General features: G+C 57.8%; 1 protein-coding gene across 1 annotated transcript; it reads right to left on the bottom strand.

The window, feature by feature from the left end:
• Positions 1–3200: 3200 nt before the first annotated feature.
• Positions 3201–19862, bottom strand: MYO1G (myosin IG). The gene is made up of 22 exons (XM_032758153.2): positions 19475–19862; positions 17477–17685; positions 17178–17271; positions 16098–16263; positions 15788–15841; positions 12734–12844; positions 12291–12407; positions 11461–11685; positions 11218–11363; positions 10666–10780; positions 10331–10501; positions 10039–10109; positions 8501–8575; positions 8224–8356; positions 7292–7458; positions 6695–6902; positions 6259–6482; positions 5575–5719; positions 5045–5149; positions 4736–4849; positions 3652–3806; positions 3201–3577 (listed from the first exon to the last, which is right to left on the bottom strand). The coding sequence occupies exons 1-22, from the start codon at positions 19567–19569 to the stop codon at positions 3421–3423; spliced, it is 3057 nt and encodes a 1018-aa protein (XP_032614044.1). The 5' UTR covers positions 19570–19862; the 3' UTR covers positions 3201–3420.
• Positions 19863–21862: the final 2000 nt, after the last annotated feature.

Below are 21862 nucleotides of genomic sequence, written 5' to 3'. Positions count from 1 at the left end.
CGTGTCCACACAAAAACTTTTACACAAATGTTCCTAGCACCACTGTTCATAATAGCCAACCCAGATGTCCATCACCTGATGAATGGATAAACAAAATATGGTGGCTCCATACAGTGCAATATTATTTGTACATAGAAGAGTGAAGTACTGACAGATACTACAATATGGTTGAGCCTTGAAGACATTATGTTCAGTGAAAGAAGCCAGATGAGGCCATATATTGTATGATCTCATTTATACTAAATATCCAAAATAGGCATAACTGAAGAAACAGAAAGTACATTAGTGGTTTCCAAGGGCTGAGGGTATGGGTAGGTAATTACTACCAGGTAATGAAGAGTGACTGCTGATGGGTATGGGTTTCGTTTTGGGGTGATGAAAATGTTATAAAATTAGATAACAGTGTTGGTTGATTGCACAACCTTATGAATATACTAAAGATTACCGAATTGCACGTTTTCAAATGGTAAGTTTTATGGTGTGTAGATTACACTTCAATGAAGAAGCCGGAGGAGTGTATGTGAGGATAATTAAAATAATTAAGTCTAAGCATTTTTTGAGGGGAGACCAATTTAACTTTAAACGTAAAAAAAGAAAAAGAAAAAAGGTCACCTTTATGGTTCTGTTTCCTCATCTGCAAAACGGAGATAGTCACTCCTGCTCCCAGAGCTGCTGGGGGACTGGACACTGCAGTGAGGGAAGCCACCCCCAAGCCCATGTATGGGATCTCCTCTTCCCTCATCCCAGAAAAAGGACCTCCTCTGTGTGCGTGTCATCGCACGCCATGTCAGGTAGTCCTCATACCAATTTGAGGGGAGGGTTCTAGTAAACTCGTTCTGTTGGTGGGAAATGTGGATAGACTGGAACAAGTGAGTAGAAACTGGACTCCTATATAGGCGCTGTCCAACACAAGCCAATGATGCCATCCCAGTGCTCAGGCATCACTCCCCATCTGCAAAGTAAGTGCGTTGGTGTGACATGGAGGGCGTGTGCCTGCACGTGCTGCCACAAGTCCTGACATCATCCCCCTTAGTGCCTCAGGCAAGTCATGGAACTTCTGTTTTCTTACCAGTAACTAGGCGATGATGGTAACTCTCACCTCTAAGGTATTGGGTGGGGGATATTTGCAAAGTGCTAGAACTACGGTGCTTTGTGAGTTTTTCTATTCACTATAGTGAATGCTATGTATGGGTTTGTCAAAGTGGTGTGTGATGCATGTGAACCTTCTGTCACCTTCCCCTTCCTAGCATGTCGTCCTATCCCTTGGGCTGGATCTCAGGACCCCAGGAACCACCTGTCAATTATGACCTTTTCCCCTCGAGGCTGTGGGCATGAGCAGGGAGTGCCCACCAGCAAGCTGGACCCCAGATGTGTCTCCCACTCTTGACTTCCCTGAAGTTATCACTTGTCACTAAGGCCCTCCATTCAGCCTGACAGTGGGGCTTCCTAAAGATCTAGGAGAGCTTTGGGCTCTCCTCCCGCTCCCAGCGCACTAGGGAGGAGAATGTAGACAGGAAGTGGGCAGATGCTGCCGGGCTCTCTGATGAGGTCACCTGCAGAGGGCAGAGGACCCACCTAATGTCTAGGACTGTGTAGGATTGTATGACTGAAAGGTGCCCTTCATGTCTGATTGCTCTGTGAGGGAGGTGCCTGGCCCAGTCCTGAAGCCACCCAAGCCATGGACAGACTCCGGAGCTGGCTCTGTGGAGGCTTCTGGGGGCTTTGGGGTTGGGCTAAGAGACAGCTGCCCTCCCCAGGACAGGAGCAGCAAGACATTGACCTGCAGGCTCCAGGTGACCCTGAGCCCTCACACCTGCAGATGCCTGGCCATTCAACTGGAGAGGCCCCAGAAAGTATAGAGACTGGACAATCCCAAACTGTCATATGCCACCCAAAGGCCCTGGTGGAAGACGCGAACCTGCCCGCACAACAAAGTGGCAAACCAAGCCAGGGTGCTCTCTGAATTTAGGTTGCCCCATAAGAAGGAGGAGAGCGCAGCTCTGGGGGCACAGAGAACACCAACTGATGGAAAAGAGGAAGGAGCTAAAGGGCTGAGGGCTGAGGGGATTGAGGGGGCTGAGGGGGCTGAGGGGGCTGGTGAGGGTGAGGCTGTGGGCGGAGGGTGAGGGGTGAGGGCTGAGGGGTGGGTGAGGTGAGGCTGAGGGGGGTGAGGTGAGACTGAGGGCTGAGGGTTAGGAGGTAGGGAGGGAGGGAGGAAGGCGGAGGGTTGGGGGTGAAGGTGAGGGCGGAGGCTGAGGGCTGGTGAAGAGGGGCTGAAGGTGAGGCTGAGGGGCTGAGGGCTGAGGGCTGAGGGGCTGAGGGAATGAGGGGCTGAGGAGGCTGAGGGCTGAGGGGCTGAGGAGGCTGAGGGGCTGAGGAGTTGAGGGAGCTGAGGGCTGAGGAGCTGAGGGGTTGAGGGAGCTGAAGGTGAGGGGCTGAGGGGCTGAGGGCTGAGGGGCTGAGGGCTGAGGGCTGAGGGAATGAGGGGCTGAGGGGCTGAGGGGTTGAGGGCTGAGGGGTCTGAGGGCTGAGGGGTTGAGGGGGCTGAGGGGCTGAGGGGCTGAAGGGGCTGAGGCGCTGAGGGGCTGAAGTGGTTGAGGAGCTGCAGGGGCTGAGGGCCCGAGAGATCTGAGGGCTGAGGGGGCTGGGGGAGGTAGAGGGGCTGAGGGAGGCAGAGGGCTGAGGGCCTGAGGGCTGAGAGGCTGAGGGCCTGGTGCCATGAGGGCCCCTGAGGGGCTGGCGGAGCTGCTGGAGGCCGAGGCTGGGGTAGGCCTGGAGAAGGGGTGGTCAGCCCGGGGGCTGCAGGGGTCTCCCGAGGCCTCCCTGTGGGTCTTTCGAGGGCACAGGCCCTGCTCCCGGAGGCTGGGAGTTCTGGCCGCAGGGCCTGTCCTTCAGTTACCAGGCTCCAGAGGTCGGTCCCAGCGCCTCAGACACCCACATCCAGCAGGGACAGGGACAGCACCCGGCTGGGATAGCGTCAGCCCTGGGCCACGGCCGCTCGGCAGCACATCCCGTGACAGCTCTCGGGGCTGCTCTGTCTCCAGGCGTGCTCCCCAGCCCTTCCTGAAGATGAACCCCAAGCCTTCCCCAGTGGCCCGGTAGGAACAAGGCCGGGAGCCCTGTGGAGAGGAACAGGGGACCACTGCGTGGACAAGGCAGGCTGGGGCACAAAGGGCACTGCTTCCTCTGGATAGCGCTAACTCCGAGAGCTCGGGCTCCTATCCCCAGGCAGGGCGCCTGGCCTCCTGCAGTCGAGGCCCCAGCGGGTGAGCGGGGCGCAGGTGGACCTGACCGAGGAGGCGGCCGGAGCCCCTGAGGGTGAGGCGGGAGCGGCGAGTAGGAGGGCTGACTCAGAGGGTTTATTTGCGGCGCGGGCGGGGCGGACAATCGGCGGCCTCGGGGTGCGGCGGGTGCGGGCGCTCAGCGGCTGGGCCAGAGCAGGGTGAAGGAGCCGCGGGCGCAGCGGAAATCGGGCTCTGGCTGCTCCGGCCTGGGCTCCACGGAGATGAGGCGCCGAACCCCGCGCTGGCTCAGTGGGATGCAGTCGGAGACGCGAACCTCCAGGGTGCGGCCCTCCCTGCGGCAGGCGGAGGGGTCAGGGCGGCCGTGCGGCCCGGGCTTAGTGCCCGCCACCGCCCAACCCGCACTCACCCCTGGCAGTGTGCGGCCAGCACGCCCACCAGCTCCCCAACGCGGTTGTCCAGTGGCGGCCGGGAGCGGTGCAGGCACACCACGAGGTCGTCCTGGCCGCGGGCGTGCAGCACCACCAGCTGGTCTCCTCCGCTGGTCACGCTCAGCCCCGTCACCTGTGCGGAGCGCAGGGTCAGGGTGCTGCCGCCTCAACCCGCACCCCAGCCTAGCCGGACTCACCCACTCCCCAGGAAGCCTCTCCCGAACCCCCAAACGCACCTGGGGAGCGCCGCCCTCGCCAGGGCCACCAGCCCCCCACCGACCCCTCCTCCCTCTCGGGGCCCTGCGGACAGGGGGAAGCTTGGGCGGAACGCTGCACAATAGGATTTTCTCCAGGACGGATGGTTCCAGATCCTTGCTGTCCAACAGGGTCGCCACTGCTCACCTGTGGATGCTGAGCCCTTGCATGTGCTACTGCCTGGAGGAGCCGTTTTTAGTTCTAGGTCACTTTCACTACATTTAAACAACCAGGCCGGCTCTGGGCTGTGGCATTAGACAGCGAGGCACTCACCGCCCTTTCTATTGGGACAGTCATGGGACCCCTGAAACTGTGGGAGACCCAGAGGTAGCCTGTAGCTTGGCCTTGATCCCTGCCCCTGTCCTGTGGGAAAGAGAATTTATGGGAACAGCAGCTGCTAATGAAGGGAGCAAGTAGGCCACAGAGCTCGGCAGAAGGTTCCAGAGTGGCCGGGACGGTATCCCACAGGAGGCCCTGAACATTGTGGCGGGGACTCAGTCCCAGAATGCTCAGGTGGGAGAACCCCTAGTTGGGCACAAGTTGGAAGAGGGGACCATTTGGCTTGGCTAGAGTGTGAGAGTGTGGGGGAGGTGACTGGGCTGGTAGGGATCACAGGATGGGACCTTTCTCTCTGTGGGCGTGGGAAGCCACTGCAGGATTTTCAGCACGGGTGCCACCATCGCTGAGTTTTAGGATGGTCTGGGCCATCACAGGTAGACAGGGGGGAGAAGCATGAGGTAGGACTCTGAGCAGCCCAGCAGTGCCCCTCACAGATGCTGCACGCTACCCCCAACCCACGTTGCTCACCGCCTCAAGGGGCACGGCCCGCATCACCCGGTACTGCCGGTCAGGGTCCAGCTTGTAGAGGTGCCGGTCTGTGAGCAGGAGGGCCCGGTTCCGAATCTTGTGGAAGCGGTTCACCTGTGGGAGAGGTGGCCGGACCCAGGCTGGTGCTGACCTGTCACCCACCAGGGCCCCAGGCCTTGGTAGTGCCTACTGCCTACCCTCCCCGCTGACGACAGTTTAGGGAGTGTCAGGAGCAGCTGGGCCTGGGCTGGAGTTGCCTCCATTTTCTCCCAAGTGCCCCCCCACCAAAACTCTGCACCAGCTTCTAACCTTGCGGACGTGGCTTGAAAAGAGCACAGCCCCGAAGCCATCTTTGTCCCGAAGTGTCTTTAATCGCTGAGCAAACAGGCTTGATGCTGTGGGATTGTCAGTGGCCTGAGGACAGATGGAGGGGAGGGGGTGCTGCTTGGGATTGAGTCATGGGACCAGACTCAAATGATAGCAGCTCTCTGTGAATCAGCATAGCTATCCTTCATCTCGGGAAACTGAGTCACACAGACATGTGCATCAGCTGAGCAGTCCTGGATTTCCTGAGGGCACAGAGCCCTCTTGTGTTGACTTCTAGGCTGCATCTGAGCCTGGCCGGCCTGTCATCCACAGCCACCCCTGAAGGCCACTGCTCCTGAAGCCCAGGTTGAGACCTTGCAGAGCTCTGGTGGGGGCTGAGGTGCAGGGCCACCAGGACAGACAACCCCAGGCCTGGGAGAGGACATCTGAGGGGACCTGGTCACAGCATTAGCTGAGAGCCCTCTTTGGCAGCCCACTTCCCCCTGGCAGCCCTGGACTCGCCTGGCACTTACAGAGGACAGGTAGTCTCGGGCCCAGGCCCGCCGGCAGCCCCAGTCCTGACGAAGCCCTTGCAGGGCCCCCATGGCAGCCACCTTGGCCTTGATCTGGGCCATGTCTGAAGGGGGGATGTTCTTCACCAGCTGCCGGGCCCGCCACCTGGGAGAGGGCATGCAGTCAGACAGATGCAGGCCATGTGTTCATGTACTCTCTGAGCCCCCTCTCCATGGAGGAAGCTGAGCCCTCAGCCTGGTGCTGCCTGCCTTTCATGTCCCAACCTCTGCTGGCCTCTCTGGTCTTGGCCCCTTGTGCCTAACGCTCGTTCCTGGAAGGTGACCCAGGGACCAGCAGTCGCCCAGCGCCCTCCCGTTCTGAGCATGCTCTGTGCCCCTCCTTCTGGAGAACTCCTACTCAGCCCTCAAGACCCCGCTCAGATGCAGAATCCCCTTACTTCCCAGCCCTGATGGGCCTCCCCCTGCAGGCTGCAGCCCTGGACCTTGAATGCCCACCACAGTACCCAAGATGGTCAGGGCTCTGCACCAACTGTGGGACATGAGCAGTCAGCTAATGTGGCATAGCATCCACCTTACCACCTATCAAGGGGGCTGATGTGTCTCCCATCCAGGCATTGCAGGCCCGGGATGATGGGTTAAGTGGATGCCAGCTGAATGAAAAGTGTGGTGGGCTGAGAGTAGTACCTGCAGAAGAGTGCGTGGCAGGTGTCCTGGAAGGGCTGCAACACAGCAGGGGGCAGCGGCCACACAAGGTCACGCCCGTAGAGCGGCGGCTGCCTTGCAGCCTGGAATCGCCGCTGCAGCTCAGCCAGGTGAGCCCGCACCTTGTGTCTCCGGAACCAGCGCATGATGGTGTAGATAGCCCTCAGCCTCCGGCAGCGCCACCTCGCCAAGGTGCCCCGCCATGCCTGGGTGGGCCAGGCGGGATGGGATACGCAGTCAAATTCAGTCAGGCCCTAACCCTTAGCCCCAAACCTGGCCCTAAGCATTTATTGAGCACTCCCTGGCCTGTCTCCAGCAAGCAGAGACTCCTGTGAAACTTACAAGTGTGTTTTTGGTCCCTGGGACACAAGCTTTCCCCCCCTCCATAGTGGATGTCTTCCTGCCCCGCCCACCTCACCTTCTGCAATAGCAGCACAATGATGGGGATGAGGCGAGCTCGGCTCTGCTCCAGTGTGACCAGTGTCCGGGGTGAGCGGATGAACAGCTTGCTGTGGCCAAAGGCCACATCCCCCTGCAGCCCGTGCTGCTCCAGGAGAGCGCTCACGGCTGCCTTGTTGGAGCCCAGCAGGTGGTTGGGCCATGTGTATTCACAGGTCATCTTGTACCTGTTACCACAGGACAGGGCAGTGTGGCTCAGGCCTTGGGGAGAGATGAGAGCCCACCCTGCCCACCCCACACCTGGGGAGATGGCAGGGATACAGAGTGTGTCCCTGGAGCACTTTTGACACCTGTGCACATGTGTCTTCCCATACACATGTCCTCACATATATGTCCTCACACAGCCCTCATACCCATGTTCCCACCTGTATGTCCCCACATGCATGTGCTCACACACATGTCCTCCCAGATATTTTGGTGTCTTGAGGCCAGCAGCATGCTGCTTCCTGCTTGTATCGATGTTTGCGACGTGCTGTTTGGGGACCCTCTGCTCCTACCCCTTGGACTCCACACAGGGACTACGGCCCATGGAGTGATCGGTGTCAGGTGCCAGTACCTGAGCAGGAATCGAGAGTAGGGCTGGCGGGAAGCGAAGCCAGCCCTGCGGACCCTCACGTTCTCCAGCAGCCCCAGGTATGAGACCTGGTGGCGACAGTGGCTCTCGTCCAGCTTCCCAGCTACCTTGTCCTCATTGGGCTTGATGCAGCGGACGTAGAAGGGCTCCTGCGGGGACAGAGGGGACTTGGAGAGGGTCTGCGCCAGCAGCACTGTGCACCCTGCCCCACACCAGGGGCTTCCCAACCCCTCAAGGTCCCAGGCCAGGAGGAGAGTTGGGAACAAAGAAGGGAAATCAGCAGAACAAGGGCCCTGGAAGCCCTAAGTGCTGGGCAGAGGCCAGCAAGGCCAGGTTCAGAGCCAGGTTCCAGCCCCTGGTTGGGGGGGCAGGGGGGTAGGCGTGGCAGGGGCAGGAGCAGGCCTCGCCCCATCTGCCTTCTTTCTCTCTTTCCAAAAGGGGCTGACATCTCTGGATGTTCTGTTGTTAAGCTCACCCTAACATATCCTCTCCCCCACCCTTCACCTGTTCCCCCTCTGACTTTTGACCCAAAGCTCCCCAAGAAAGCTTGTGCCAGTTTCCTGTCTCTCTGGCCCCACCTGCTGGAAGAATCCTGGATTTTTGCCAAGAGCTGGGCTGGGCCAAGCCAGCCTCTTAGCAGGGTCTCCCCAAATCCCACTCTGTTCAAGAGACAATGGGGCGAGGAGAAGCCTGGGTTCCCCATGATTGATCAAGACTCAGCCCAGCCCCTGAGGCCCCACATCACCTGTGCAGTGGGTGGGGTCCACTGCTGGAGCAGATGTGGCTCATACAGACAGGACAAGAACCCTCTCCCCACCATTATGATGTACAGAGGTGGTTGGGACCCTACTTGGCACTGAGGGCACAGAGAGAAGGATCCAGAACAGCCAGAGTGGGAGAGGGGTGGAACATACCTTGGAGGCAAGGTTCTCCACCAGGGCCACCATGGAGTTTTTGAAGAGTGTGCCAGCCGTGAGGGGGCGCTTGGTCACCTCTGTGATGTCCTGCTGCCCATCCGGCCACATGGCCCGTAGAGTGGGGTCCGTACTGCAGACACAGGCCGTTCCCAGCCATCCTCAGGGAGAGCAGCCCCGCCCACCCCTGTCCTGACCCTAGTCAATGCCTGACCCCAGAGTCTCTGGGGCCCCAGGGCCCTGGCCCTCCCTATGGTGCCCAGCAAGCCGTGCTCACCTGTTGTACAGCAGCCGCTTGAAGTCCTGGAAAAGGAAATCTCTGTTCTTGTCGATGAAGCCTTCCACAGAGTACCTGCCAGAAGCCAGGGCTGGTGAGGGAGCAGGGGCGGGGGCTGCCAGGCCAGAGTGCTAATGACCCCAGCAGCCCCCACTCTCTTCCCATCTGCCTCTGTTCCCATGGGTCAGTCTCTCTTCCTCCCTCTGGCTTGGCTCCTCTCCTCCTTCCCCCTCACACCTGCTTTCTCTTTCATCACCTAAGACTCCCTCCCTCAGGAGACATTTCTTTCCTGGAAGAGGAATTGAGTGGTTAAGCCCCCAGCTCTGAAGCCAAATGTCCTAGCACTGAGTCCTGCATCTACCACATGCCTGCTGTGTGACCTTGTGTAAGCCACTCAACCTCTCTGTGCCTCAGTGTACATCAATTGCCCAGAACAGTGCCTACTGAGTTTTGATAAACATCAGCGACTACAACTATGACTAGGAACTCCTGAGTCCTTGGCCTATTTTGATCAGTGGGCACTGAGAACCTCAGAATCACTGTCTAGTTCTTGGACTGCTAGAAAGGTCAGCCAAATCTTGGCTCCAACTGCAGCACCTGTGAAGGCTCAGGGAATGGATTTTTTTTTTTTTTTTCTTTGAGAAATAGTTTCACTCTGTTGCCCAGGCTGGAGTGCAGTGGTGTGATCTCAGTACACCACAACCTCCGCCTCCTAGGTTCAAGCAATTCTCGTGCCTCAGCCTCCCAAGCAACTGGGATTACAGGCACGCACCACCATGCCCGGATAATTTTTATATTTTTAGTACAGATGAGGTTTTGCCATATTGGCCAGGCTGGTGTCGAACTCTTGGCCTCAGGTGATCCACCCACTTCGGCCTCCCAAAGTGCTGGGGTTACAGGCATGAGCCACCTCAAGCAGGCAGGCATAGATTTTGCGAACAGATACAGGTAGATGATATTGGGCTGCTTTGTCGTCATCATCTATTCTATTTCCTCTCCTTGAGAAGTTCTCATGAAACACTTGTACCTCGCTGTGAGTAACCTTAAATTATTTTGGGATGTGGCAAGCAACACATAAATTAATAGCCCTCATGACAACCTCTGAAGGACACCTGGGCTTTGGCACTGGGAGTGTAGTCCAAGTATGGTAGCGAGGCCTCACCTGGGAGCTTGTTAGAAATGCAGAATCTTGGCCCCCTCTGCACCTTCTGCTCCCTCCCCAACCCCACCTCACCAGCCTGCAGCCCCCCACCCCACAGATGCTGGTATAGGGTTGGGCCCAGACATGAGACGTGGGTATTTTTTAAAGGCTCCCAGAAGAATGCAGCCATGGTTAACCACTATCCTCAAACCCTGTTTCCTGCTTTTCACTTGTGAATCTGCTGTCCCACATGTTTTCAGTGTCTTAAAGGAGTGGGGGTGGCAGAAGGGGCCCTAACACCTGTATCCCAGCCACTCCCCTGAAGCACTCCTGCCCCATGACACATGCCATGGTGCCTGTGGGAAGGCCAGGGATGTGAGTGGGAGGGGGCCCTTACGTGACGTCCCCTGCATAGTGCTTGATCCGGAAGTCTCGGCCAAACTCCATGGTCTTGTCTGTGGGGCAGAGCTATGGGGACAGGCTGAGGTCAAGGCACAAAAGGTATATGGGGGGTCTGTATGAAGGGATAGCCCTGCCTCCCCACCTCCAGGGCAGAGAAGGTTGCCACAGTGACGACAATGGCACCAAAGCTGGGTCCCCAACCAGGCCCCACGAGGCATGGGCAGTGTGGTGCCTGTGGGGCAGGTCCCACCAGCCCACTGTGGCGGCGCTGGGACAGCCGGGGGCACCTGGCGGCTGGTGTAGTGTAGGTGATGGCGGTGGTGTGTGTCCAGGGTCTGCAGGAAGATTCGGTCAGTGATGGTGCCGGCAGAGCTGCAGGCCTCATCCAGCACGGCCAGGATGCCACGGTGGGGCCGCTCCACCAGATCCACAATGGTGGCATTGTTGAAGTACTCCACCTGGGGCGAAGGCAGCCAGCAGGGAAGCTCCCAAGGGCTTTCAGGCCACCAACCTTCCTCCACCCCACACTCAGCCACCTGCCAGGCCAGCCCGGGCCCCTCCCCATGGGCTGAGGCCCTTCCACACCCCACCGCCTGCCCTCCCTCCAGGCCACAGTGCTCACGCTCTGCCAGGCGATGCCCTCGCGCTGGTACTCCTCCTGCTCCTGCTTCAGGATGAGCCGGATGAATAGCTGCTGCAGCTTCTCGTTGCAGTAGTTGATGCAGAACTGCTCGAAACTGGGGGTGGGGTGGGCCTTTCAGAGGGGAGGTTGCTGCTTGTGGCGTGCATGGTAATGGATGACTGCTCCCCTGAACATCTCTGCTAATGTTCTTCGAGGGTTCTGGTGCCAGCACCCTGTGTGGCTTCCCTGTGGCTTACGTATCCTTGCCCTGGACTCCTTTACCCCGCCCACACCTCCTGCATGCACGTTCTGGAGTGGATTTGGGAGTCACGACCAGGAATTACTCATGCCCCGTAATTCTGCCTACCATCAAGACACCAATGGCCAGAGGGTGCAGGTGAGGCAGGTTTGGGAGGCGTGAGCCTTGGGCTCAGGGACCAGCCAGGAGAAACCCAGACATTCCTGCTGCCAAGCCCCAGCTGAGCTTTCCAGGACTAAGTGGGCAAAGCTGCTGGGCATCAGAGGTGGAGATGTGGCTGGCCAGCCACCCACCTGTTGACGGGAAACACCTCGAAGCCATAGATGTCCAGCACGCCAATGACTGTGTCCTTGCCATCACGCCGAGGGTCCCGGCCCCGGGGTTCCATGACACTGTTGATCCTGTTCACCACCCACTCAAACAGCCGCTGGTACACCGCCTGGCGAATAGGAACACCCTGCTTCCTGCTGCCTCTGGCCTGGCCTCCCCCATGAAGGCCTCCTGGGCTTCCCTCACTGTGCCTGCCCCCAAAGTACCTTGGCACAGGCATCCCGGGCATAGCTGGCCTCAGCTGCAGTGTGGCCCTTCTCTATGAGTTCCCTGCCTCCCGAGGCAACTGTGCGAGCCAGCAGGGAGCGGAGCACGAGGTCCCGGGGTGTGGCCGTCAGCTCAGCCACGTGGTCCACGAGCACCTCCTCGGCCACTGCCAGGCCCTCCTTCTGCAGCCCACCCTCCTCTGTCTCCACAAACTCGATGTTTCCCTGGTGATGGGAAAATCATGAACAGTCCAGGCTCCATGTCCCAAAGGAGCCTGGACAACCTTGGACAGGAAGGAGGAAGGAAAGCAGGGGACATGGATGCGGTAGAGTACAGCTCCTTCTCAGACTAGCGTGGTCAGCTGCTCACCATGGGCACAGACACAGCCAGAGATTAGGGAAAGGAGGCATGGGCATACCAGAGTCTCTGCCAAGGCCTCGAGTCCAAATGATATGTGAATGACCCCATCGCATCCTCCCAGCAGCCAGAGGAGCCCTGCACTACTTACTCCTCATGCTGCTTAGAGAGAACTGAGGCCAAGAGGCACTGAGTAAATGCACCCAAAGCACACAGCTCATGACTGCACTAAGAGGCAGTCTGCATGGTGCTCAGCTTCTATTGTGCCTGGCTGCCCTCGCCCTAAGAATGGGGTCTGGACCACGTACCAACTGAGCTCATCACTCAAGCAGCTGAGCTTCTGCAGGAGAGGCAGTCAGCCTAGCACATTGCTGGGGAATCTACAGCCAGTCTCCTCCTCCTCCCTGGGTGCTTCCCAGCCAGGAAATCCCTGTGGGGAGGTAGCCCTTGCAGGCTTCTGAGCCAGGCTTACCAGGTGCAATATGGCAGCTAGGATGCGATGCACAGACTCCACCTCTTCAGGACTGAAGCCGATGACCCTCATGGCCTCAGTCACTGCCTGGTGGCTCTGCTCATCACTGTCCAAGGCCTAGGGTAGAAGGGATTCATCACTCCAAAGCCACACTGGGCCCAGGACATCTGTCCCCCTTGAGGCTTGATTCCTCCATCCTAGGCACCTGCTCACCCCTGTCCCCTGTCCCCTTCCTGAACCCTGATTCCTCCAGCCTAAGCACCTGCTCACCCCTGTGCTCTGTCCCCTCCATCAGCCATTTTCCCTTCATCCCAAGCACCCTCCCCACTCACCCAAGCAGTTCACTTCACCCTGGCCTGTGCTGAGTGCTGCCCATTCCCTACCACCATACTCAGGCCCTGACACTGAGCCCAATTTGAGCCGTTGGTGCCCCTCACACTCACACTGTGCACAGTCATGTTGAGTCCTGCTCCCTGGCGTGTGAAATTGTATACAGCAGGGTTTCTCTCCAAGTGCAGTTCATGCAGCTGCTTCTCCTCACTGCCTCTCAGCAACTAGAGGACACAGACATCCTTTAGACAAATAAGCTCCCAGGATGTCCCCCTGTACACACACAGAGGCAGGAGAACAAACAGACTTGTGCTTCCTTCCAGCACTGAACCAACAAACATGGGGGAAGGTCAGACAGTGTGAACACTCTGTGTGCCAGCGAGCTCCCCATTTAGCTGTTCAGTAGGTCAGGGAGCTCCATTTCAGTGGGAGCTATGACTCCACCATGAAGACACTGTTCTTGTGCCAGACCTCATCTTGGTGGGGAGCTCAGACCCTGTGGAGACATTGCCCTCGACCCAGGGGGATCCCACCTCAGTGGGTAGCTCAGAGTATGTGGAGACACTACTCAGGTCCCAAAACCTCCCACTGAGTGAGGAGGTAAGAGTTTGTGGAGAAACCGCAGAATCCTAGGGAGCTCCACTTCAGTGGGAGCTCAGAGTTACTGGAGACCCTGCCCCTGTCCCAGGAAGCCCCACCTCAGTAGGGAGCACAGGTTCCGTGGAGACATTGCTCTCCACCCAGGGAGAGCCCATGCCCTAGGGAGCTCAGCATCTGTGGAGACACAACTGGTGCCACATGAACTCCCACCTCAGCAGGGAGCTCAGAGTCCATGGAGACACTGCCTGTGTCCCAAAAGTTCCCACTTCACTGGAGACAGTAAGAGTCTGTGGAGATCCTGCTGTTATTCCAGAGAGCTCCACTTCAGTGGGAGCTCAGAGTCTGTGGAGACGCTGCCCTGTGTTCCAAGGGGCTCCCACTAGTGGGAAGCTCAGATTCTACAGAGACAATGGTCATGTCGCAGAGAGCTTCCACCTCAGAGGGGAATGGAGAGTTTGTGGAGACACCGCCCATGTCCCAGGGAGCTCCCAGCTCCGTGAGGAGCTCAGAGACCATAGCGACACTGCCAGTGTCCCAGACAGCCCTACTTCACGGAAGCTCAGAGTCTGCGTGGACACTCCTTGTGTTCCAGAGGGCTCCCACCTCAGGGAAGCTCAGAGTTATTGGACATTGACTGATTCCCAGGGAGCTCCACTTCAGTGGGAGCTCAGAATCTGTGGAGACGCTGCCACTGTCCCAGTGAGCTCCACTTTGGTGGGAGTTCAAAGTCCAAGGAGATATTGCCCCTGTCCCAGGGGGCTCTTACCTCAGAGCAGAGCCCAAAGTTGGTAGAGACACGGCCTGTGTCCAAGACACGGCCCAACTGAGTGGGCAGCCGAGAGTCTGTGGAGACACTGCTTCACATGTCCCACTGAGCTCCCACCTCAGTGGGTAGCTCAGAGTCCTTAAAGACACTGTCCATGCTCCAAAGAGCTCCATTTCATGGGAGTTCAGAGTTTGAAAAAACTCTCTGTGTCCCAGGGAGCTCCCACCTCAGTGGAGAGTTTATAGTTCATGGAGACCCTGCCCAAATTCTATGGCGCTCCCATCTCATGAGGAGCTCGGAGTCTGTGGAGACCCTGGCAATGTCCCAGGGAGCAATCCCCTCAGCCGGGAGCTCAGAGTCATTAGAGACACTGCCCATGTGCCACCGAACTCCCCCTTCAATGGGGGAACTCTGAGTCCATGGAGACCCTGCCCGTGTCCCAAAATCTCCCACTTCAGTGGGGAGGTAAGAGTCTGTGGAGATCCTGCCAGAGTCCCAGGGAGCTTCATTTCAGTGAGAGCTCAGAGTCTGTGGAGACGCCCTCTGTGTTCCCAGGGCCTCCCACCAGGGGGATGCTCAGAGTCTGTGGAGACACTGCCAGTGTCTCAGGGAGCTTTTACCTCAAATAAAGCTCAGAGTCCACAGAGACACTACTGGTTTCCCAGTGAGCTCCCACCTCAGCGCAGACTCACTGGGAAGACAGCCCAGGGGGCTCCTACCTCAGTGGAGCTCAGACTCCTTACAGACACTGCTGTGTCCCAGAGAGTGTGACTTCAGTGGGAAGTCAGAGTCGTGAAGACACTGCCGTGTCCCTGGGAGCACCACACAATGGAAGCTCAGTCCTTAAAGGCACTTCTTGCATCCCAGGAGGCTCCCACCTCAGCGGGCAGTTCGTAGACCCTGGAGACCCTGCCGCTACCCAGGGAGCTCCTGTCTCATGGGGAGCACGGAGTCTGTGAGACACTGTGCTTGTCTCAGGGAGCTCCCACCTCAGTAAGGAGCTCAGAATCCATGGAAACACCGCCTATGTACCAGGGAGAAACTGCTGTGTTCCAGGGAGCTCCCACTGCACTGGGGAGCTGAGAGTTGGTGGGGACCACGTCTGTGCTGCAGGGAACTCCTAACTCAGTGGGGAGCTCCAAGTCCCTAGAGACACTGCTCCAGTCTCAGGGTGCTCCCAGTTCAGTGGGGGAGTTTGGAGTCTGTGGAAACACTGCCTGTGTCCCAGAGGACACAGTGGGCAGCCCACAGTTTGCAAACACACCGCTGGTGTGCCAGGGAGCTCCACTTCAGTGTCAAGCTCTGAGACTGCAGAGACACTGTTTGTTTCCAGGGAGGTCCCGCCTCAGTGGGGTGTCAAAGCTTGTGGAGACAGTCCCTGGGCGCGCCTATCTCAGAGAGGTGCTCAGAGTCAATGCCCGTGTCCCCAGGAGCACCACTTCAGTGTTGAGCTCTGATACCAATAGAGACACTGCCTGTAATCCCAGGGGACGCCCACCTCGTGGGGAGCTTATTGTTCACAGAGACACTTTATGGGTCCCAGAGAGCCCTCATCTGGAAGTGTCTCAGATAAAGGGGACATCCCGCTTTTGTTCCCTGCAAGCTCACACGCTCTTGTTTGTGGGGTGTGGGGTACTGGTTGGGGTAAGTGTGGTGGGGAGTGAGGACGATGGGCTAGGTGGGGTTGAGTGGGCAGAGAGGGGGAATTGGGGTAGTGACGGAAGGGTCACAAGCTGGCCCAGCTTGCTGCCCTCCCTTTCCCCACCCCATTTTTCCACCTCCCCTTGTCCTCATGGCTTACTTGGTAGAAGGTGTGGAAGTTTCTTTCACCCACGTGCTGCTTGAGGACCCGAGACTGAGGAGAGAGGGGCAGATGGACTCAGGCCTGGGATGGAGTCTGTCCCTGGGGACCCCATCTGAGCATTCCCAGGTGCAAGGCAGGCTGGGGGTCAGAGAGTACTGACTATGAGGACACTGAGGCCCAGAGAAGGGCCACAGGGAGAGAGAGCCCAGCCCTCCTAAGCTGCACTGTCGGGATGGGTACCTTCCCAGGCCTGGGATGGATCTCAGCCAGGGCTCCCCATGGAGGTCTCCTCAGCCCACCTGCCCACCTTCTCCAGTAGGTAGCTGTGGATGTGTCCCCCGATCGGGTCCCCCTTGAAGTCGAAGTTGATGTCCATGTACTTGCCAAAGCGGCTGGAGTTGTGATTGCGGTTGGTGCGGGCATTACCAAAGGCCTCCAGCACACAGGTGGACTTGAGCAGCACGTCCTTGACCCTGTCAGGGCAGAGGGGCTGGGGCTCAAGGCAAAGACTTCCCATCTGGGGAATGCTGTCCCTGCCCCTGAGTCTTCCCAACAGAAATCACAGCATCTCAGGATAGGTTCCTCTGAACTTGCTGAGAGGGAACCAATGGCCTGGCCTCACCCAGTGTTGCCTCTGAGGTTGTGTGACGGTCGCTTCACCTCTGAGAGGCTGGGAAATGCACTTGCCAGGCTGGCTGTGCTCAGCACGGTCTGTGTAGCATTGAGGTCCTTGTTTCTCACAGCCACCTCTTCCCCTCCCAGGCCTCAGCTGCAGCCTGGGGAGGAGGGGCTGTTCTGACCACTGGGCCTTAGACCTCCAGCTGCAGGGGTGGGCAGTGGTGCTGGCCATATGTGCTCAGGAACTGGCATTGCTTGTCCCCCCTGAATCTCATCTCACTGTCTCTTGACAGGAAGAGACAGGCGCTGACAGAGGAAGCTGCTTCCATAAGGGACAGGTTTCCTGGTTTCAAGGCTCCTGGCCATCACCCACACAGCCACCTGGCATGCTTGGCCATCTTGGCCAGGGCCTGCCAGCTTCTCCAGGTTTCCATGGAATCCGCCTGCTGCCCTGTCCATGAGCCATTTCAAGCATCTCTGGGCCCTGCTGCACTTCTCCTCATCCTACCTGTGGCTGCTGCCTCCTCCCAGCTGGTAGGCCCAGTCCCTTGGCTAGGTCTCACCCACCCAAGGAGAGGTCCTTGGCATGGGTCACCCTGTCTCACCTCTGGGTGTGTTGGCGTTATCTGGAAACTTCCCAAGTTCCCACTGAACTTGACCTGAGCTAGACTCCAGTTGCCGTCTCTCGCTCCCCAGAGCCAGCCCTTCCTGACACACTGAGGTCCCTGGCCTGCCATGCTGAGGCCCAGGGCTGCCCATTGCTGCTCACCTCTCCACCTCAGCCCTCTGGCTTGGATTGGTGACAGCAGCGATGTACTGCATGATGTGCTTACTGGCTTCTGTCTTCCCTGCCCCACTCTCCCCTGCCGGAAAGACCAGAGTTGACAGAATCAGCCAGGTTTGCTCTCTTAGCCCAGCTCCCTGTGCCCACTCACACCCCCAAGACTGGCAAGATGGGGTCCTAGAGCCCCCACCAGGACATAGGGCATAGGAGATGCTTTAATGGCCCTCCCAAATGTTCACAAATGAAGATGCCGAGGGTGGGGGCCCGGCTGCAGGGACAGGTACCTGAGATGACGATGCAGGTGTCCCTGGACCGGTGCTTCATTGCCCTGTAGGCGGCGTTGGCCACAGCATAGAGATGGGGTGGCCGCTCATAGAGCTCGCGGCCCTGGTACCTGGCGATGGCCTCAGGCCCATACAGGGGCAGCTCCTGGTAGGGGTTCACGGACACCAGCACCTCACCGATGTAGGTGTAGATGCGGCCCTTCTCGAACCTGGACACAGCAGGGGCAGGCCTCAGCACTCACAGGCTTACAGGCACCCACCCACAGGCCTCTCGCCAGAGCCCATGTCAGGGCCTGGCCACAGTAGGCCAGCGCTCCCACCCTGAGGGGCTGAGAGTGGAGAAGGAAGAAGGGGGCAGGTGTTGACCTTGCGTCTCCCTGGTACCATCCTGGGTGAGCTGAGCCACTCAGAGACTGTCCCCATTTCGGCATAGAGTTTGGGGTCCACAGTGGTCTCCCCAGGGGTCCCAAGGTCACTGGAAACATGACCACCCGTTTTGCAAAGGAAACAGACTTGCCCAAGACTGCACTGGGTGCAGTGAGTCAGGGCTGGCTCCTGGGGTGAACCCTGCAGGGCAGATGGGGAGATGGGGTTGAGAAGAAGTGACTGGGCTGGGAGGGGAAGGAGGGGCCTCCTCGGCTGTTTCCTGTCTCAAGGCCTGGGAGGGAACCCAGAGACAAAAGGGGACCCCACCCAGCCCCACCCAGATGACAGGGAGGGGGTTGTCGTTGTCTTTGCACTCCCCACCCCCCAGCCTGTGGCCAGTGGCTGCTGCCTCTCCCCTGGCACAGCCTCAGACTTCTTGACCCTTTCCTTCACAAACTTGGTCACCAGTGGGGGTGGATGTCTGCCCTTCTCTTGGCCTTTCTGCCCCTGGGAGGAGGACTGGCAGGCCTGCCCCTCAGACCCATCTCCCCTTGGTGTGTGGTACCCACCCTTCCCTGGAAGGCCCTGTCTCCCGGCAGCCTGTCCTGGGTGGGCCTGTCCTGAGGTTCCTCTTTCTCCACCACCTCTGACATGGGTTTTCCTGGGCCTAGCTCCCGTCCTCCTACAAGCTGGGGATGAGGGCGCAAGTCACCCACGTCTCCGGGGCTCAGTGTTCTCCTCATCAAAATGGAGAGAACAATGTTTCATAAGCTCATTTTATAAGAATGAGGTAGAACAATGTGCACAAAGTGCTTAGCTCATGTCCTGGCTAGCCCTCCTCTCTTCGGGCCAGGCTCGTGGTCTCTTGACTTCTGTGCTTAGTGGGGATCCTGGTCCCCAAGCTGTCCCCAGGGAGCTTCCGGAGCACACAGCAGGTGGCCTTCTGCCCCTCCCTGGGAGTCCTGGCAGGAAGCCTAGCTGTCTGCATGGCCACCCTACTGTGCCATGCCCCTACCTCCCGGGCTTCTCCCTGCCCTCCACCTACCCTCCTTGATGGTAAATTGGGCTCCAATATCACTTCTACCAACTGTGTCCTGTGATACTCCATGTGCCCCAGGAGAATGTCACCTCAATCTGGTGGGAATGTTTGGACCCCAGGGTGGAGCCTGACTGCTTCATCTCAGTGTCCCCAGGGCTCAGTCCAGGCCCCATGGATGAGATGCATTGAGGGAGCATCAACAACTGGCTGGGAAGTGGCTGGAAGGAGGTGCCCCGGTTCCTCCTGGAAAGATAGTGCCTGGTACTTCTCTGTCCAAGAAGTGTCATGCCCTGGCCCCGTCGGGCAGGAAAGAAGGGGCAGAAGACGCCTGGACTGTGCGGGAGGCAGGGGTGGGTTGAGGTGGTGGGCAGCTCCAGTGCTGATTTGCCAGCCCTGACAGAGACAGTTGCTTCCTTGTCTGTTCCTGTCCTCTGGGGCCGTGCTTTGAGGCTCTCATTTCAGCCCCATCTGGTCTGGGTGGGTGTGTGCCACTGCCCCCTCCCTTGGACAGCAGCGTGCCTTCCTCTTTCCCTCAGGTCTCTGCGAGGACGCAAGATGGGAGACCCTGGAGGAGGGGAGCGCCCTGGGCCTACCTGAGCTGCAGGTTCCTCATGAAGTCCTCCATGGTCACTTGGTCCAAAAGCACGAAGTCAGGTTTGCCATACTCAGGGCCTTCCTCATCCTCCATCCTGCCGGCTGGAAACACCTTGCCTCACCTTCCTGTGCCTGCTGGAAGGACAGTGAAGGAGAGGGGGAGGGAAGGCTGGGGGAGGCCCCACCGCCCCCGCCCTGCCCCACCAGCCTCCTCCAGTGCTGGTGTAAAGTAGGAAGTGGGTTCTAGTCCTGGGAGGGGCTGCCCTCCGCACTTGCCACTCCTTCCCCCTCGAGGTGCTCTAAACCCTGCTTCCTGTCCCTGCGCCCCACAAGGAGGCTGTGCCTAACGGTCTGACCCGTTTGCACACCAGGGCCGAGGGGCCGGATGCTGGGTCCTCCCCGCTCTGGAGGGTTCTTTGCTGGCCTCCTTCGGAAGCTCCCCTCCAACCACAAGCAGGAGACAAGACTCCGTGGGTTGGTTTCCAACCCTGGTGGCACGTTAGAGTCACTTGTGGGACTTTAAAGAAAGATTTTTTGACATGATCTTGGTTACCTGGCTGTGCGTGTCTCTCAAGTCAGAACTGAACACTAGATGCAACTTACTGTATGTACATTGTACATTAATACAAAAATGAAAAAGGATCCTACTGCCCAGGCCTTTGGGGTGGGGGCAACAGCCTTCTTTGAAGTGTGAAGGCCACACTGGGGTGTAGATGAGCAAAGCTTCTTGTGTGACCTGCCAAGGGCCAGTGGTCCTAGCACTGCAGTTCCCCACCCCAGCCACGGGGGAGGGACAGAGGACCCCAGAGCATCCTCTGCATGGGGCTGGCCTTCAGTGGGACCCCTGTGCCCCTAACTGTCCTCTGCCTTGTACTTGCGTCCAGCCGATCCCCCATAAACTGCAGTGAGGACCAGGCACATGCCTGGAGCCCCGGGGCCTCATCTCAGATCTGCTGTCTCTGTGCTTTGAAGATGAGGCAGCGCATTTGGGGAGCCGCTGCATTTAGGGAGTGGCCAAAATCTCCAAACACTGCATTCCTGACACTTGGTGCTCCTGGAAGAAGTGGGAGGGGTGCAGTTCTCTTAGCTTCCAGGCAGACTGGAAAAAGTTCTTTCTCATCCCAGGACAGACTAGGGCAGGTCACACCCATCCTGTAGGAACACTGTGGCAATTCTCTCATCAAAGGTCAAATGGATGCAGTTCTCTCTCATCCTACAAATAGACTGGGGACATTTCTCTTTCACCCCTTCTCTCATACAGGGAGGTCAGAGGACAGACTCCAGAATTTCCAAACTTCAGTCATTCATGTGCTGCCTTTGAGATTTGTTGTACTCATAAGCACTAGTTTAACTATTGTCTTTCAGTCATCCCATTTTTTAAACTTTGAAGTAGTGGATAGGCAAGTTAAGGTTATTTTTTTCTCTCAAATACCTTAAAGCAAATGTATTCCTGATAAAACTGAAAGTACTTATCCAAGTACCTAATAAAACTGAGTCATGCACCATCTGTGATAAGGGGCCACTGGCCTGAAAAATCCCCAAATTTGTAAGTGGGCAGCCTCTGGTTCCACCCTGGGCCGGACCTGGGGCTCCTCTTGGGCAAATTCAAATTCAGTCCTTCGGAACTCTGACAAGTGTGGCCTCTTCCCCACCCCCAGGCTCTTGGGCTGGTGCTTTTGAAGGGTTTCCCAAACCTACACTCAAGTCTGGGAATTCTCACCCAGACTCTTGCCAGCTCATCTGCCTTTTCAGTTTCACTTCCCCAACCCCCAGGGAGTCAAGCCAACCAGTGGAACCAAGATGGCTGTGTTCCAGTAAAATGTTAAGGACACCAAAATCGGAACTTTGCAAACTCTTCATGTCACGTTATCATACTATTTTGGGTATTTCCCCCACCACTAACCACTTAAAAATGTTAAGACCACTCTTAGCTCAGAGATTTGGCTGGCGGAAGGAGTTTGCCCGCCCTTGCTTTAGCCGCTGCTGGTTGCTGGGACCCTGGGCGTCCTTCCTTGGTAGTTTGCACAAATTTGCCATGCATTGCCTCATTTGACTCTCATGACACATGTAGGAGTTACTGTTATTTTCATTTTACATATATTAAAACCGAGGCCGAGATGACATCACTGCAAAGGAAGTTCCGTCCCGGGTCAACAGACCTCTGGGCCCTTCTAGCACTGAATTCAGTGGGTCCTACTCAAACCCCAGGGAAAAGCCGGTCAGTCAGAGTTACGGCCTGGTCCTCAGAAGGCAGGACAAATGGTAGCTCTATCTGCAGCTTCCCCAGGGCATGCTCCTTACAGGGTATGACTGGTAGAACAGGTAGATGAACAAAGACAGAGGCTCCTAATGGAAGGACAGCAAGGAGGGGCCACCACCAACTCAAG

Source organism: Hylobates moloch, unplaced genomic scaffold, assembly GCF_009828535.3.
Source record: "Hylobates moloch isolate HMO894 unplaced genomic scaffold, HMol_V3 SCAFFOLD_1, whole genome shotgun sequence".
In the NCBI taxonomy this organism is placed as follows: Eukaryota; Metazoa; Chordata; class Mammalia; order Primates; family Hylobatidae; genus Hylobates; species Hylobates moloch.
The sequence above is the reverse complement of the archived record's forward strand: the minus strand, read 5'-3'. Positions and strand labels throughout refer to the sequence as shown.

What these genes read in the sequence shown, in the direction of transcription:
- MYO1G (XM_032758153.2), bottom strand. Translation starts at nt 19,569, where the DNA reads ATGGAGGATGAGGAAGGCCCTGAGTATGGCAAACCTGACTTCGTGCTT. An exon ending in TGGAGAACCTTGCCTCCAAG is followed by an intron (nt 7,459 to 8,223) that starts GTATGTTCCACC and finishes CTGTCCCCGCAG; the next exon opens with GAGCCCTTCTACGTCCGCTG. An exon ending in GGGCCGTGCCCCTTGAGGCG is followed by an intron (nt 3,807 to 4,735) that starts GTGAGCAACGTG and finishes CGCTCCGCACAG; the next exon opens with GTGACGGGGCTGAGCGTGAC.